Source organism: Alnus glutinosa, chromosome 1 (assembly GCF_958979055.1).
Source record: "Alnus glutinosa chromosome 1, dhAlnGlut1.1, whole genome shotgun sequence".
Lineage (NCBI taxonomy): Eukaryota > Viridiplantae > Streptophyta > Magnoliopsida > Fagales > Betulaceae > Alnus > Alnus glutinosa.
The window spans coordinates 2142278-2159890 of NC_084886.1; the positions used below are offsets into that span (position 1 = coordinate 2142278).

The following is a 17613-nucleotide window of genomic DNA, read 5'->3' on the forward strand; positions in this document are numbered from 1 at the left end:
CCCCGGCAGGAAACTCAGAGTCGGGGTCCACTTCCTCGTCATCCGGAGAAGGGGCTCCTTCCTCCAGTCGCGCCCCCGGCAACCCCTGATAACTCCTTTCTTTCTTTTTGAAAATATCAATGTATTGCTTTGCTTTATCATTTCAATGAAAAGGAGATTCGTATATTTCATTTATTACTGCCATTAATGAACATCTCGTCTGGTCTTACTCCATTAATGGCTACCGGCCAGAATTGATTTTCAATCTAACTTTTCAGCGTTAGGTATACCTGCCATTATGGGAATAGCGAATGCATTTAAACAATTTCGCACCTATATATGTATGTACCTCTGGACTTCCCGTCCATCATATTTTCATCTCAAACTCTCGCACTTGCCTTTTCTCATTTGGAGTCGCGTCGTGTTCGCGGTTCCAGCACTTAGACATGGAGTTAGGAGTGTCCCAATTCCAGCATTTAGACCCACTTGGATGCGTGATCTTCGGCTTTATCTAGCAAGGGAGGCGCGATCTCCGGCTTTACGCCGGAGATATCCCATTGCTTACCACGCCCAGTTGGGAGTCGCCTGCTTCAGGGTCCACTCCGGCGTTCAGTGGACCCCATCGTCCGACTTCTCGCCACTCTCCAACTTTGCATTGGCCACCTGTGCCTTTGAACCGCTGGGTTCCCGTCTGCTAGGGATGTCGCCTTCTGACAACGTCTCCATGGGGAGGAAGCGGAAGAGGTCGGTGACCTGTTGGCGCCCGACTTACCCTCATGTACGCCAGCCCAAATATTTTACAACATGTAATTGTGTATTTTATCAATAAGCATGTTCTTTTCTCTCTTTTTAAATATCTCCTTTAGATGTTGTTCCCGAACTAAATAAGAACATACGAACGTCCGAGGGGGCGGGATCACTTACCCCACTCTCCCCTCCAAATCTATGCGTTGCTGCTAAGTAGGAACGGAGGGATTTGCTATGTGAAAGGGGTAAACTGAAGTGATCCTAAACCAAGCAGTCAAACGTTATCTTATTGTCCGGAGACAGGGGGTCCATCCGTTCATCCCTTCGTGGGGGCGGGCTCCTTCACCCCCCTATCCGGAGACAGGGGGTCCATCCGTTCATCCCCTCGTGGGGGCGGGCTCCTTCACCCCCCTGTCCGGAGACAGGGGGTCCACCCGTTCATCCCCTCGTGGGGGCGGGCTCCCTTTACCCCCCTGTCCGGAGACAGGGGGTCCACCCGTTTATTCCCTCGTGGGGGCGGGCTCCCTTTAATCCTCCTGTCCGGAGACAGGAGGTCCACCCGTTCATCCCCTAGTGGGGGCGGGCTTCCTTTATCCTCCTGTCCGGAGACAGGAGGTCCAAATATTTTCAGAATTAATACAACAAAAGCTTCACTTTACAAGACAAGAATTTCAAAAGTAATACTTTTTGAGGTGTTCTACATTCCAGGCCCTTGGGAGCGCTTTCCCTTTCTCCGTAGCTAGGCGATAGGCCCCGTTTCCACAAGAGCTAACGACTCTGTACGGCCCTTCCCAGTTCGGTCCCAGCTTACCATCAGTAGGCTCTTGAGTCATCAGGTTGACCTTCCGCAGGACCCAATCACCAACTTGAAGCTCTCTGGGTCTAACCTTCTTATCATAATACTTGGCCACACGGCGTTGATAGGCCGTACATGCTGTGCGGGCGTCCTCCCGGCGTTCCTGCAACAAATCCAAGCGCAGATTCATGCCTTCTTCGTTCAACCCCGGATTGTAGTGGGCCACTCTGAAACTTGGTGACCCCACCTCAACTGGTACTACTGCTTCCATCCCATAGGTGAGGGCAAACGGGGTCTCTCCCGTTGCAGTTCTGACCGTAGTCCGGTAGGACCAGAGCACTTCCGGGAGGTACTCGACCCATGCTCCCTTCCTCTGGCCGAGTTTTTTCTTCAACGTTTGGATCAACGTTTTGTTAGTGGCCTCTACCTGGCCGTTCGATTTAGGGAAGACAGGAGTGGAGAAACTCTTCCATATGCCCAGCTCGGAACACCATTCACGGAAACGGTCACAATCGAACTGTTTGCCATTATCGGTCACCATGGCATAAGGTATCCCAAATCTGCACACTATCAACTTCCATAGGAACTTAATGACATTCTCGGTTGTGATCGTCGCAAGTGCCTCGGCCTCCGCCCACTTAGTGAAATAATCCACTGCAACCAGTACAAACTTCTTGTTACCTTTTCCCGTTGGTAGGGGACAGACAATGTCGACCCCCCACTTGGCGAATGGCCAGGGAGAGGTAATTGAATGAAGGTATTCCGGAGAGCTTCTGGGGATACAACAAAATCTCTGGCACGCATCACAGACTCTTACTAACTCCGCTGCGTCTTTACTCATCGTCGGCCAGTAATATCTTGCCCTGACAACCTTGTTCACTAGAGCCTTAGCTCCTGAATGGTTTCCGCATACTCCATGATGCACTTCCCTCAACACATAATCCGCATCTTCATTCGGCAGGCATTTTAGTAAGGGAAAGGAATACCCCCGTCGGAAAAAGTTCCTCCAACTAAAACATAACGCGCCGAGTGACGGACAATTTTCTGAGCATCTTCCTTGGCCGGCGGGAGCTCACCTGTTCTCAGATACCGTACAATTTCAGTAGCCCATTCAGGGTCCGCCTCGCCTACTTGCATCAGTTCTTCTGTTGCCAATACCGTGGGGTGAGCTTTGGTCAGGAGTCTACAGCCGCGTACTGACACCGCGGGGTTCGATCCTGATCCGATTCGCGAGAGAGCGTCTGCCAACCCATTCTTCTCCCGGGGGATTTTAACTACGACGATCCTGTCAAAGTACGAGTAGAACTGATGTACTTTTTCGAGGCATTCGGACATCCTCGTTTCCTGCGTGGCGTAACTTCCGTTTATCTGCTCAACAATTACTCGCGAATCGCTTCGAATCTCTATATCCGTTATTCCCATTTGCCGCGCGATCTCCATGGCCGACAGCACAGCCTCATACTCAGCTTCGTTATTAGTGGCAGGGAAATCAAATTTAAGGGCGTACCTGAGCTCTTCCCGGTCGGGCCCTCGGAACACCACTCCAGCTCCGCTTCCTCCCCCCGCTGAGGAACCATCAACATAGGCAACCCAAGTTGGTCCTTTAGTCGACCCTTCCTCATCCGGACTTTCACCCATCTCTACTACAAAATCAGCCAAGGCTTGTGCCTTTGTCGCTGTCCGGGGATGGTACTCGATATCAAACTCCTAACTCGATTGCCCAATTGACCAGCCTTCCCGATAAGTCGGGTTTCTGCAGCACCTTCCGAAGGGGGTATTCGGTGAGGACCCGTACCGCATGGGCTTGAAAGTAGGGCCTTAACCTTCGCGCTGAGATTACCAGAGCATACGCTAATTTCTCAATCCGAGGATATCGCTCTTCCGCCCCATGTAATACCTTACTAGTAAAGTACACTGGCCTCTGCTTGCCTGATTCTTCCCTTACTAATACCGAGCTGACTCCAGTTCGGGACACCGCAAGACACAAATAGAGGATCTCCCCCTCCACTGGGCGACTCAAGAGCGGGGGATTGGATAAATAGGTCTTTAGCTCCGCAAAGGCCCTCTCACATTCCTCCGTCCAGCTGAAAGCCCTCTTTAACACCCTAAAGAAGGGCAAGCACTTGTCCGACGACCGGGAAACAAAGCGATTCAAAGCGGCTAACCTTCCCGTCAATCGTTGCAGTTGCTTCATTGTCCGGGGGGATGACATTTCCAAAATAGCCTTCACTTTATCGGGATTCGCTTCGATTCCCCTATGCGACACCATAAACCCTAAGAACTTTCCGGAGTCGACATCGAAAGCACACTTCTGCGGGTTCAGCTTCATTCGGTACCTCCTCAAATTTTCAAATGCTTCCGTCAGATCGGCAATATGGCCTCCAGTAGTCAGGCTTTTGACAAGCATGTCGTCAACATAAACCTCCATATTCCGCCCGATTTGCGTTTGAAACATTTTGTTCACCAGTCTTTGGTATGTAGCACCAGCATTTTTTAATCCGAAGGGCATTACCGTATAACAATACAGCCCTCGATCAGTCGTGAACGACGTCTTCTCCTGGTCGGACTCCGCCATGCGTATTTGATTGTAACCGGAAAATGCATCCATAAAGCTTAACACCTCGTGACCGGCCGTCGAGTCGACGAGCTGGTCTATCCTGGGGAGAGGAAAGCTGTCTTTCGGACAAGCTTTGTTGAGGTCGGTGAAGTCTATACACATCCTTCACTTCCCATTTGCTTTCTTTACCAACACTACATTGGCCAGCCATTCCGGATAATCAATTTCCCGGATAAATCCTGCTTTAATCAACTTTTGCACTTCGTCTGCAATTGCCTGATTGCGCTCTGGGGCGAAAGTCCTCCTCCGCTGCTTCACCGATCTGCAGTTCCGGTCAACATTCAGTCGGTGCTCGATAACCGAGGGGTCTATTCCTGGCATCTCATCATGCTCCCAAGCAAAGACATCCAGGTGGTCCCGCAAAAATTTCACCAACCTCCCTTTTTCGTCTGTTGGAAGCTGCGCGCCTACCCGGAGTTTCCTACCTTGGGGTCCGACCTCCACATCCTCGAGATCCCCGGTTGGACTCCCCGCCTGTAACTGCTATTTAATCACAGGACCTGCCTCCTGACCAGGGTGTGCCTGGCGAGAGGGACCCCCCAGGGAAACATTGTAACACTTGCGGGCTGCCTTCTGCTCCCCTCGGACTTCTCCTACTCCGTCATCCGTCGGAAATTTCATTTTAAGATGGGGTATCGATGTGACCGCTTTCAACTCAGCCTGAGCTGTCCTCCCGAATATAGCGTTGTAAGCGGAGGGTTGATCGACAATAAGGAACCTTACCGGAATTGTCTTCTCTGTCGGGGAACTACCCACCGTAACTTGAAGCTCGATCGACCCCAGCGGCATCACCTGTTCTCCTGCGAACCCCACCAGGGGAAATCTGAAGGCAGAGAGCTTATCCTTACTAATTTTCATCAAGTCGAAGGCCGACTTATAGAGAATGTCCGCTGAACTACCATTATCTACCAAGACCCGATGAATCCTGTGATTTCCTATAACCATGGTTACCACCAGGGCATCCGAATGGGGTAAGTATACCCCCTCGTAATCTTCATCCGAGAAGGTGATGGTTAACTTCTCACGCCTCGCAGCTTTTCCCGGCCTCGTGATCGCGTAAATGGATACCTCTCGCATTTCCTTCACGTAAGACTTGCGAGCCGAATAAGTCTCACCTCCCCCTCCAAAGCCTCCAGCTATAGTCTGGATTTCGAGGAAGCACCCCGAGTCCTGCGGCCTCCCGCGGCTTCTGCTCCGCTCACGCTGAGGCGACTTCTCCGCCCGGACATCCCTGCGGGGCTGTTGAGGCGGTCTTCTTTCCCGATAGTACTGCTGCTTTCCCGGGCGCGCATCACGCCCGGACGATCCCTGGTTCCCGGCAAACTTATACGCAGGGCGCTTGTCCGAGGTACTCTCACGTCTCTCCACGAAACGCTTCAACTTGCCATCAGCTATATACCTTTCGATCACCTCTTTCAGAGAAATGCAATTGTCTGTATAGTGACCAAAAGAGCCATGGTAGTGGCAGTATTTATGCCGGTTGTGCGGAGGCGGATGGCCCTTTATTGGTGAGGGATCCTTATAGTTCGGATCCTTTCTGATTTCCATGAGAATCTCCTTCGCCGGAGCATTCACGGGCGTCCAGTGATAACCTTCAACTCTCCTAGCGGGTCCGCGCTCTGCAACCTCCCTTCCTATCGGGGCCGTCCTCGGCTTTGATCTCCTGTCCGGCACAGGGTTTTCTTTCCCCGGCCCCTCGGCCCCTCGGAACGCACGGAGGGTTTCTTCTTGGTTCACGAACTCTTCTGCCCGATCATAAAATTCCTGCAAACTGTCTGCCGGTCTTCTTGCTAGGTCCGCCATGAGGGCACCATCCTTCCTGATCCCTTGATAAATAGCGCAGTGGATGAATTGCTCATTCTGGGTCTCCGCGGCCAACCTCTCCTGGTTGAAGCGGAGCAAGTAACTTCTCAATGACTCCTGGGGGCCTTGCTTAATGGTCATCAATTGTTGAGCAGGCTTTTTCCGGACAACGCCTGCCATAAATTGAGACGCAAACTTCCTGGCGAGGCCCTCAAAACTCGAGACTGAACGAGGAGGCAAAGTTCTGAACCATTCCCGAGCTCCCCCTGCCAAAGTAAGGGGAAAAGCTCGGCAAGCAACCTCGTCCGGAGTGGCATGCAGCACCACGTGTGCACGGAAACTGGCCAAATGTTCAATAGGGTCCCCCAATCCTGTATATACGGGTATTTCAGGCATTTTGAACTTACTTGGGAGTTGGCATGACATTATACGATCAGTGAAAGGGGACACCGTGGTAGAAAACAAGTTGTCGGTCAACAGAGCTTTCCCTTTAGCTCCCGCTTGCGTGGATCCCATCAAGTAATCACACTGTCGCTCCAATTTAGTCAATTTTCGAGCCCACTCCTTTTTCACCTTCTTATTCTTCCCCATGAGGTCAACAAGTTCGGCATCACTGTCAGACTCGCCCTCACCTTCGACCACCTCTTCCGAACGCCCATCTTCACCCTCAAGATTCACCTGATCACCCTGTGGCAGGTCTTCTTGAGCTTTCGGCCGCTCCATTCAATCTCGCTCCTGCAGCTCCCTCTCGAGTTGCACCACTTTCTCATTTAAGCGGACTATCTCAGCCTGGGGGTCATGTGAAGTCCCTGGTCCCTCACGCACATTTTCTTCAGCCATACTTCTTCGAGTTAACCGCGTACTTACCATAGAAGATTCCAAGTATTCTCGTATTCACAGGAACACGTGACCACGTCATTCCCACAGACGGCGCCAAAGTGTTAACAAATTTTTTGGAGCTGATGACTTGGAATTCCGGACAACGCCGTGTATCAAAGTTCACAAGGTTGGTGAGAATCAACTGAGTGTTCTTCAAGTTGTCTGCAAAACAAAAGGGGTCGTCGGGGTGTCCCGGCAACCCCTCCGACGACGATCAAGTTAGAATTGGTGAGAAAAGATCTCGTCAGAAAGAAGAAGTGCGTGTGTATTTAGAAGAAGATACCTCTCTTTTTTATCAGCCCAAACCTTTTATATGTCTGCCCCTCTTAAATGTCCTTCACGTCAACATTTATTACTTGAAGATGCTTTTCTTTTCCTTAATTAATTTGAGCCCATGAACCCAGGCGCTTATACCGAATCGTCCCTACTTTCCCTGATCGGAGGCGGATGATCATCGATTAATAAGACAAAAATATTAATTTGAGAGAAGTCTCCCACTTCATTCAAATAGCTCCGCTCGTAGCTGTAGACTTCAGCTCATCTCTCTACCATTTCAATCAATGGCGGGAAATTCCTTAACAATTATATTTCTCATTTTAATCTAACCGCCATTAATATATATATATATATATATATATATATATATATTAACACTAGCTTGTCTCTTTTGCATATAATGAAGTTAAAGTAGGAAAATAATCCTTTAAAAAAAAGAAAATTCATTATAATACAAAACTTTTTTACTTTTCTATACAAATTTTTTTACTTTATACAAAACTTTCTAACTCCCGTAGCTAATTCCCCTACCATTACCGAGCAACTCCCATATGAATTTCTATCACCGAGAACCAACAATAAGTAAAGTTAGTACACGTGTGACACCAATTATAACTGCGTGAAAAAAAAAAAAAAAAAAAAAAAAAAAAAACCGAATGCCCTCAGATCTACGTAAATGGCCATTGGAATTGAGAAAGTACAGAGGAAGGAGACAGCAAAGAATACAATAGGCTAGCAATTGCCAAAGACGTATAACCCTCTTTTCACGGATAAAGATCTTTTACCATTTTATAGAAATTCTCAAATCAAAATCATGTGAATTGATGCCCATTTTCGTTGAACCATTTGAAAAAACTAATTCATTAAAAAAAGTGATATGTTACCACTCACAATTAAATATATTTTTATCAAATTTTTGAGCTTTATATCATAACAAATTTTGAAAAAATGTGTAAAAAAAAATAAACGTATCTTTAAAAGTAAATAAAAAATCTTTTAAAATGAAATTTTTTCTTGACTATCTTATAACATGTCATATTTTTAATAAATAACATTTTTTTTTTAAGTCATTCAATGCAAAAAAAGCACATAAATTCACATAATTTAAGAATTTATAATTTCTCTAAAAATTTTAAAAAAATCTAAGGAATCTAAATAGACCATTTGGCTTTGTAGTCCACAAATCAAAAGCCAATACAAAATTACAAATGCCAACCAACACATGCTAAAACCCCCCGATCAGCCACCGTATAATTGAAAATACAAACAATAAACATAATTCCAGATGGCAAAGTGGCACTTTTTATTGGTCTCACGAAAATTTTTGTTAATGTTTTGACGAAAGATAGATAAAGGAATTATCTCTATCTAGTTTTAATCATAAGTGAAGTATTATTTTGCAATTTTATGTCATATTATGGACGATTTTTAGCCCTTCACATTAGGAAAAAAAAAATATTTAACTCCTAAAAAAAAAAAAATATCCAGTAATATTTGATTAAAGAAACAACCAATATTTAACATAAGCATAACCTTTACTACGGTAAAAAGCTCTCCATTGGGTGACGTGCTTTAGTTCGCAATTTTAAGTCATGACGTGCGATTTTTCTTCCCGCGGTGATGTGAAGCACGTTTGGTCAAAAGCTGTCATCATGTGCCCAATTAACCCATATTAATTTCTAAGCCAAAATGATGGAAATCCTGTGATCACACGCATGCATTGCCTCAAGAAAAGAATAATGCATATACGTTGTAACCATCGAGAAAAAAATATATTTAAATATGTGTTATTATCTCAAAAAAGTTAGTCAATTTAAATTTTTTTTAGAATTTTTTATAAAGTTTAGTTTTACTTAATAATTAAATAATGTGAAACTTAATCTTTTCGATTGATATTTTTATTCATTGATAACAAGTTATATATTTAATATATAATATTTTTTACACCGACCAATATAAAAAATTGTCTAAATTCACATAATTTAATAATTTAGAATTTCTTTTGCGCTGAGTTAATGAATTATAAATAATTATAAGTCCCACGTTAATTTCTCAAAGGGTGAGACCGGCAATTGTAACTTCTCTATATCGATCATACACTAGACTTAACTCATTGAAACCAATTAGCACCTTTTTCTCTTTTACTCGCTTAGGCTGAAGACAAGATACTTTTAAAACTCGCGTTCAAAAAAAAAAAAGATGCTTTTAAAACTCAAAGAGTTAAATTAAGAGATTTGCATACAAGATTAATGTTGATAAAATGACCTTCCCGAGCAGGAGGTCTCGGGTGCATCACTACCGACGAAACCCCCTTTCGGGATTAGTGACCACCGGTAGTTGTCGGGTACTCCAATGACCGACAAGTGGTAATGATGACAGTACAGATAAAGGAGATCGTTTAGGTGGCTGAACCCCCGAAGATCCGGGATTTCCTGAATCACCATGCTCTGTCATTAAAGAGCCCACCTGCCCATCACTGTCAAGAGTGTACTTGGGACCTGCTTGTACACAGGGAGTCACTGTTCCCTAAAAGCCGGGATATTCCCACCTAACCTCAAGGATAACCACCTATAAATAGAAAAAATCCAGGTATTAAGTTTATATATACAAGTTCCAAGTTCAATCTCTTTCTCTCTAAAAAATTCCTCATCTAACTTGGGCGTCGGAGGAGGACCACTGGGGAAACCCACTGTGTGTTCTTTGTATTTGCAGGTCAATCGGACACTCTCACCCATAGCAGGACTTACGTCACCGGCCGGAATCAGCATCAACAGTTTGGCGCCGTCTGTGGGAATCCGCTCTTTGCTCTGGAAAAGCTTGCTTGCGAATTCGGAATGGTGACCACAAGGTCGGAAGCATTGAGGGGCCCGTGGGGGGACCGGATGAGAGAGCGCCCAGAGAGGGGAGAGTCTTCCTCAAGGCCGTCTCCCACAGTGGAGATCCTCAATGAGAGAATAGCTCAGATGGAAAAGGAGATGTACGAGTTGGAAAGGAAGAATGCCGAATTGCAACAACACCAGGGGGAAGACTCAAACTCGGCAACCCCACAGCCTGTCGGGGAAGAAGACCAGGATGAGGAAATACGACCGAGCAGTCAGGGAGGACGGAAGGAAAGAAGGAAGAACCATAATGCCGTGGATCAAAAACCTCGGAAGAACAGGACGTCGAAAAGGATGGATAAAAAGCTCAGGGAGATCATTGAGAAGCTGGAGCAGAGGTGTGACCTGCTGACAGAAGTGGCGCAGCACCAGCATAGCGGGACCACATCTAGAGCTGGAGATCTGCTCCAGAAGTCGGCTTCCCTTTTTGCTAACCGAGTGGCCTCGTTCCACCTCCCCGAGAAGTTTAAAGTCCCCGACATCAAGACCTACACCGGGCAGGAGGACCCGGTGGAGCATTTGGACAACTACCGCGCTCACCTCGAGCTGCAGGGGACCCCGGATGAGGTGGCGTGCCGCGCCTTCCCGTTGACCTTGTCGGGAAATGCCAGGGATTGGTATAGAAGGCTTCCCCCGAAGTCCATACAAAGCTTTGACGAGTTCGGAAAAATGTTTGTAACTCAATTTATGGCGGGAGTTGTAAGAAAGAAGCCGGCAGGCACCTTGATGTCAATACAACAGGGGCGAGATGAGTCCCTTAAGGAGTTCCTCCAGCGCTTCAACCAGGCAAGGCTAACCACCGAGAGCCTCACCGAAGAGTTCGTGCATTCGGCACTCTATCAAGGGATCAGGAAAGATGGGCCGCTGATGGCTGACCTCGCTCGGAAGCCGACTCGTTATTTGCACGAGTTCATGGAGAGGGCAGAGGAGTTCATTAACCAAGAAGAGACTCTTCGAGAGTTGCTCGGGAAAACAACCGGCCAAACCTCTAATCAGGGGGACAAGTCGAAGAAGAAGAAGGAATTCCACAAGAAGCAGGAGGTATTGGAACCCGGGGTCAAGAAGAAATTCCAGGATTACAACTGGACTCCCCTCAACGCGCCCATCGAAGAGGTCCTAGCGGCGATTAAAGTGGATCCCATGTACGAGAAACCTGCGGAGATAGTTGGAACCCCCCACCCGAGGACCGCTGACCACTATTGCGCTTTCCACGAGTCGAAGGGGCATAGCACAGAGAATTGCAGGTCCTTGCGGGCCTTAATTGAGAAGTTTATCCGGAACGGGAAGCTAGTCCGTTTCTTGGCGGGTCAACGGGGTCCGCCGGGGTTTGATCGGAACCCCCAGCCCGAGGAACGAAGGAACCAGCCGCAGAGATATCGGGAGGAGCCCAGGGAAAGGGTGGAGCGCCCCCGGGACCGTGATAGAGAGCCTAACTACCGACCGGCCGACCGAGACAGGCGAGAGAGAAGCAGGAGCCAAGCGCGACTGCCTGGTCGGGAAAACCTCCTCGAGATTCATACGATATCGGGCGGTTTCGGAGGAGGAGGTGACTCAAGTGCCGCGCGTAAGGCTTATGCGAGGCACCTGAAAGAGTTCGAAATATACTCGGTCCAGAGACCACCGAAAATGAGGAAGTATGAGGACTTACTCATTGGTTTCTCGAATGAGGACTTTGTTGGGGTCTCGCTCCCCCACTCGGACGCTCTGGTGGTGACTTTGGCCATTGCAAATCATAAGATACACAGGGTCCTTGTCGACACCGGAAGTTCCGCCGACATAATATATAAGTCAGCCTTCGAGCTGATGAGCATAGGACAAGGGAGGTTGGTCCCGGTGAAGGGTCCCTTGGTCGGTTTTTCCGGAGAGCAGGTCCTCCCGATCGGGTCTATCGACCTACCGGTCATGGCAGGAACTAGCCCCCAGGAGAAAACGGTTATGGTAAAATTCTTAGTGGTGGAAGGGCGGTCGGCTTATAACGTTATCCTGGGGAGGCTAGCCTTGAATGATTTGGGGGCCGTAACTTCAACACCCCATCTGTGCATGAAGTTCCCGACTAGCTCGGGAGTCGGTGTGGTTAGAGGAGACCAGAGGGCTTCCCGCATGTGCTATATCACTACCTTGAAGGCCGGCCATGCAGAAAGTACTGCGAAAGAGGAGAAATAGCAATTACAGTCCCTGGAGCCGACAGAGGACTTGGAAGAGCTCGAAGTCGGAGGTCCGGGTGAGAGAGTGAAGATTGGCTCCCAACTTCCCGAGAGACTAAAGGAGGAGATAATTTTGTTCCTCAGGGGAAATAGAGACGTTTTCGCATGGAATCATGAAGACATGCCCGGCATCAATCCCTCGATCATCGTGCACAGGCTGAACGCGGATCCCAGCTTCAGACCCGTGAGGCAGAAGAGAAGGACCTTCGCCCCCGAGAGAAACCAGGCGGTAGCTGATGAAGTGTCGAAGTTGTTGGCAGCAGGGTTCGTCCGAGAAGTTGACTATCCCGAGTGGCTCGCCAATGTCGTGCTGGTAAAGAAGTCCAACAACAAGTGGAGAATGTGCGTGGACTTCACCGACTTGAACAAGGCCTGCCCGAAGGATAGCTTTCCACTGCCCCGCATAGACCTCCTCGTCGATTCAACCTCTGGGCACCAACTCCTGAGTTTCATGGATGCGTTCTCGGGATACAACCAAATACAGATGGCAGAAGAAGATCAGGAGAAGACCTCTTTCATTACCGACCGGGGCCTGTATTGTTATAAGGTGATGCCGTTTGGGCTGAAGAGTGAACAGGATGTTTGAGAAGCAGATGGGCCGGAATGTGGAACTGTACGTTGATGACATGCTCGTGAAAAGCGTGGAGGCTCGGGATCACGTCTCCGATCTGAAGGAGACGTTCGATACGATAAGGCGTTACCGAATGAAGTTGAACCCGGCTAAGTGTGCCTTCGGGGTTTCGTCCGGTAAATTCCTGGGATATTTGGTGTCCCAGAGGGGCATAGAGGCGAACCCCGAGAAAGTCCGCGCGATGCTAGAAATGCAGCCCCCGAGAACCACGAAACAATTACAACAACTGACCGGACGGATAGCGGCCTTGAACCGATTCATTTCAAGGTCTACCGACAAGTGCCTACCTTTCTTCAAAATCCTGAAGAAGGCGTTTGTGTGGGATCCGAAGTGCGACGAGGCCTTTGGGAATCTAAAAAAATATTTGATGAACCCCCCTCTCTTGAGTCGACCGGTGGAAGGAGAGGTCCTCTATATGTACTTGGCTGTATCACCCTCGACGATCTCCTCAGCTCTCGTCCGGGAAGAGAAGGGTGTGCAGAAGCCGGTGTACTTCACGAGCAGAGCACTCCGCGGAGCGGAGAAGAGATACCCAAGGATAGAAAAGTTGGCATTTGCCCTGATCGTATCCGCCCGGAAACTGAGGCCTTACTTCCAGGCGCACGCCATCCGAGTACTAACTGAGTACCCCTTGAAGAAGGTCCTCCAAAAACCGGACCTGTCGGGTAGGCTGGTCAACTGGGCAGTGGAACTCGGGCAATTCGACATTGAGTTCCATCCCCGAGCGGCGATCAAGGGCCAGGCACTCGCCGACTTCTTCCTTGAATTTTGCAATACTCCAGAGCCCGAGGACCCAGTGCAGCATCCGCCATGGATAGTTCATGTGGATGGCTCCTCTCAGTGCCAACGCAGCGGTGTGGGAGTAATATTGGAGAGCCCGCAGAAGCAGAAGTTCCAATATGCCATCAAATTGGACTTCGCCACGACCAATAACGAGGTGGAGTACGAAGCGGTGCTGGCGGGCCTGGCAATCGCTCGGGAAGTAGGGGCCCTCGATGTCGAAATCCGGAGCGATTCACAAGTGGTCGTTGGTCAGATCTCGGGAGAATTTGCCACACAAGGAAACCGACTGGCTAAATACTTGGAAAAAGTACATGACCTGCAATCTAGTTTCAGAACTATGACGGTCACGAAGATCCCTCGCGAAAGAAATGTTCAAGCGGACACGCTGGCTAGGGCTGGTTCCGCGACCGACCAAGAAATCGCAAGAATGAAGCGGCAAGTACTGGTTCAACCCAACCCATCGATTGACGAGAGTTTACGTATGGTGCTGGCGGCCCGAGAGAGGGAACCGGAACCCGAATGGGCCTCGGATGTAATTAGATACTTGAGGAGTGGGGAACTACCCAGTCATAGAGAACAGGCTCATAAAGTGAAACTGCGGGCTGCGCGCTACACAATGGTGGATGACATGCTGTATAGGAGGGGATACTCACACCCCCTACTAAAGTGCCTCTCGGCTCCGGAGGCCAACTATGTGCTGAGGGAAATTCATGAAGGAATTTGCGGGAACCACTCAGGGGCAAGAATGTTGGCCATCAAGGCGGCGAGAGCCGGGTATTACTGGCCCACGATGACGCAGGACTCTATGGAGTTCGTCCGGAGTTGTGATAAATGCCAGCGGTTTGCCCGGGTGATGAAGAACCCGCCCGAGAAGCTCACGTCGGTCTTGTCACCTTGGCCGTTCTCTAAGTGGGGAGTGGACTTGGTCGGTCCGATGCCATGCGGGAATGGGAGAAAGAGGTTTTTGGTGGTGGCTGTCGACTACTTCACAAAGTGGGCGGAAGCTGAGGCCCTAGCAACCGTCACCGCCAACAATGTTATAAACTTCCTCTGGAGGTCAGTCATTTGTCGGTTCGGAATTCCTTACTCTATCGTGTCGGATAATGGAGCACAGTTCGACGGGAAACCGTTCCGTAGCTGGTGTACTGAACTCGGTATCCGGAACCATTACTCAACACCTATGTACCCAAAGTCGAATGGCCAGGTGGAGGCTACCAACAAGACCCTGTTAGCCACATTGAAGAAGAAGTTGGATAGACGGAAGGGACTATGGGTGGAGTATGTCCCTGAAGTTCTATGGTCATATCGCACCACGGCTAGAACCCCGACCGGAGAAACCCCATTCTCACTAGCATACGGAACCGAAGCAGTGATACCAGTGGAGATTGGGTCCCCGAGCCACAGAGTCCAACACTATGATCCGACCCAGAACGAGGAGGGGATTAGCGCATGTCTGGACTTGTTGCAGGAGCGGAGGGACAACGCGCAGGCGGTGCACGAAGCTTATAGAGCTCGGGTGGCTAGATACTACAACAAGAAGGTTGATCCCAGGAAGTTCAAAGTCGGGGATTAGGTACTGAGGAAGCTTAACATAATGACAAGGGACCCGGTCGAAGGAAAGTTCAACGCCAAGTGGGAGGGACCGTACCGAGTAGTCAAATGTCACAGCAGAGGAGCCTATCACTTGGAGACCAGGGAGGGTAAGCCTGTCCCAAGGGCGTGGAATGCAGAACACTTGAAGAAATACTACATGTAATTCCAGTTGAACTCCCTTTTGTTTTCCTTTTTGTAAGCACAAATGTTTTAAATAGAATGTCTGGAGATGCAGAAAATCACATACGAATGAGTGTTAAATTTTTTTTCTTATCCTCCCTCGGATAGGGGGGTAAGTTAAAACCTTTTCGGTTACCCTCACTCGGATAGGGGGGTAACTTGGCATAAATTTTTTTTTCTTATCCTCCCTCGGATAGGGGGGTAAGTTAAAACCTTTTCGGTTACCTTCACTCGGATAGGGGGGTAACTTGGCATAAAATTTTTTCTTATCCTCCCTCGGATAGGGGGTAAGTTAAAACCTTTTCGGTTACCCTCACTCGGATAGGGGGGTAACTTGGCATAAAATTTTTTCTTATCCTCCCTCAGATAGGGGGGTAAGTTAATACCTTTTCGGTTACCCTCACTCGGATAGGGGGGTAACTTGGCATAAATTTTTTTCTTATCCTCCCTCGGATAGGGGGGTAAGTTAAAACCTTTTCGGTTACCCTCACTCGGATAGGGGGGTAACTTGGTATAAATTTTTTTTCTTATCCTCCCTCGGATAGGGGGGTAAGTTAAAACCTTTTCGGTTACCCTCACCCGGATAGGGGGGTAACTTGGCATAAAATTTTTTCTTATCCTCCCTCGGATAGGGGGGTAAGTTAAAACCTTTTCGGTTACCCTCACTCGGATAGGGGGGTAACTTGGCATAAAATTTTTTCTTATCCTCCCTCGGATAGGGGGGTAAGTTAATACCTTTTCGGTTACCCTCACTCGGATAGGGGGGTAACTTGGCATAAAATTTTTTCTTATCCTCCCTCGGATAGGGGGGTAAGTTAAAATCTTTTCCGTTAAAAATCTTTTCGGTTACCCTCACTCGGATGGGGGGTAAGTCGGCATGGTTTAATGGAAAATAACTAGAGTAATGTAACAACTATTACCTTAGTTATTTAGGGGGGATGGAATGCAAACAACCCCTAATATGCAAAAGAGAGATAAAAGGAAAGAAACTTCTTTGTTCTCAGCAATCTCAAAATCTATAAATTCAATGTGCTCAAAAGAAGGTAATACAAAACAAAACACACACGCCTACACGCTGTCGGGAGGGTCATTCCCCGAGTCATCACCCCGGCTGGGTTCTCCAGCCGGAGCATCCTCTGGATTTGGAGCGTCTTTGCTCCAGTCAGCAACGTCGGGAAAGTACTCGATGCCGAGATCCATTCGCTGGGAATAACAGGAACTCGGGAGCGACAAGAAGTCGGAACTCACGCTCTCGTAAGGCACTTGCAGCCGATCTGAGCGGAGGACCAGAGCTCGAAAGTTCTCAAACCCGATGCGAAAGCCAAATGCCCAAGCTTTAGTCCGAAGCCAAGGGACGAAAGACAACTGCTCGGCGAGTATCCTAACTCTGGCCTTGCAATGACGGTACTTCCTCCGGATTCGTTGGTACCGACTTTCCGTCCCCTCTAGTTTCTCGAGAGCGGATTCTCTCTCGGCAACGGCTTGATCCCTGTCGGCCTCGGCAATCTCTCTCTCAGAAACGGCTTTCCCCAGGGCCTCTGACACTTTGGCTTTCTCGGTTGATATACGGCCATTATCGCTCAGGGCTTGGTCCTTGTCGGCTAAGGCTGCGTCCCTCTCCGCAAAAGCCGCATTTTTCGCTACAAGAGCCGCATCCCTTTGAGCTAGGGCTGCGTCTTTCTCAGCAAGAGCGGCGCTTTTAGCGGCCAGAGCCGCCTCCCTCTCAGCCAAGGCTGCATCCTTCTCAACGACCAAGGCTTCCTTAGCAAGGACCGCCGAGTTAAGGTCCGCGACAAGAATCAACTTCTCGTCCCTCATAGAATTCAGCTCCCCGGAAAGGCGCTCCACTTCGGAATGGGCGCTGGCCGGCTCCCTGGAAAGGTGCTCCAAACCGACACGGGGATCTACCTCGCTCGCCCCCCCGGCCACGGGGGTAGAGTCGGGAACACGGGCCGTGCTCTCCTCCGAAACTCTCGCCCTGGCCTGAAGAACCGCGTACCTTTCCTTCAAGTCGGCCAGTTCTTGGGTCAAGCCGGCAATGGTTTCGTCTTGAGATACTACGGTGTGCTCAAGTCGGCTGATCTGGGAACGGAGAATGGTTTCTATGTCGGGATTGGCTCGCATGTGTTCCAGGAAGTTAGACCATGCCGCAACGGATCGAAGAGAATCCTGGATCGAAGAAGAAGGTTAGAAACGGTCAAGAAAGAGGAAGAAGAAGAGAAGACACAAGAAGAGGGTACCGCTAT

At 48.9% G+C, this 17613-nt stretch overlaps 3 protein-coding genes across 3 annotated transcripts; 1 reads left to right on the plus strand and 2 right to left on the minus strand.

The window, feature by feature from the left end:
- Positions 1–2488: 2488 nt before the first annotated feature.
- On the minus strand, positions 2489–3160 carry LOC133858385 (uncharacterized). The gene has a single exon (XM_062293845.1). It carries the CDS (start codon positions 3158–3160, stop codon positions 2489–2491), a length of 672 nt encoding a protein of 223 aa, XP_062149829.1.
- A 1084-nt stretch (positions 3161–4244) lies between these two features.
- Positions 4245–6665, minus strand: LOC133858391 (uncharacterized). Its single transcript, XM_062293855.1, has 2 exons — positions 4640–6665; positions 4245–4453 (listed from the first exon to the last, which is right to left on the minus strand). The coding sequence occupies exons 1-2, from the start codon at positions 6663–6665 to the stop codon at positions 4245–4247; spliced, it is 2235 nt and encodes a 744-aa protein (XP_062149839.1).
- Positions 6666–7773: 1108 nt separating this feature from the next.
- On the plus strand, positions 7774–12139 carry LOC133858394 (uncharacterized). The gene is made up of 2 exons (XM_062293859.1): positions 7774–7828; positions 9810–12139. Exons 1-2 carry the CDS (start codon positions 7774–7776, stop codon positions 12137–12139), a joined length of 2385 nt encoding a protein of 794 aa, XP_062149843.1.
- The last annotated feature ends 5474 nt before the right edge of the window (positions 12140–17613 follow it).

Coding starts and splice junctions, on each gene's coding strand:
- LOC133858394 (XM_062293859.1), top strand. CDS start 7,774: ATGGCCATTGGAATTGAGAAAGTACAGAGGAAGGAGACAGCAAAGAAT. Junction 7,829..9,809: donor GACAGCAAAGAATACAATAG/GCTAGCAATTGC, acceptor TTGTATTTGCAG/GTCAATCGGACACTCTCACC.
- LOC133858385 (XM_062293845.1), bottom strand. CDS start 3,160: ATGGGTGAAAGTCCGGATGAGGAAGGGTCGACTAAAGGACCAACTTGG.
- LOC133858391 (XM_062293855.1), bottom strand. CDS start 6,665: ATGGAGCGGCCGAAAGCTCAAGAAGACCTGCCACAGGGTGATCAGGTG. Junction 4,454..4,639: donor ACACCCTGGTCAGGAGGCAG/GTCCTGTGATTA, acceptor ATGAGATGCCAG/GAATAGACCCCTCGGTTATC.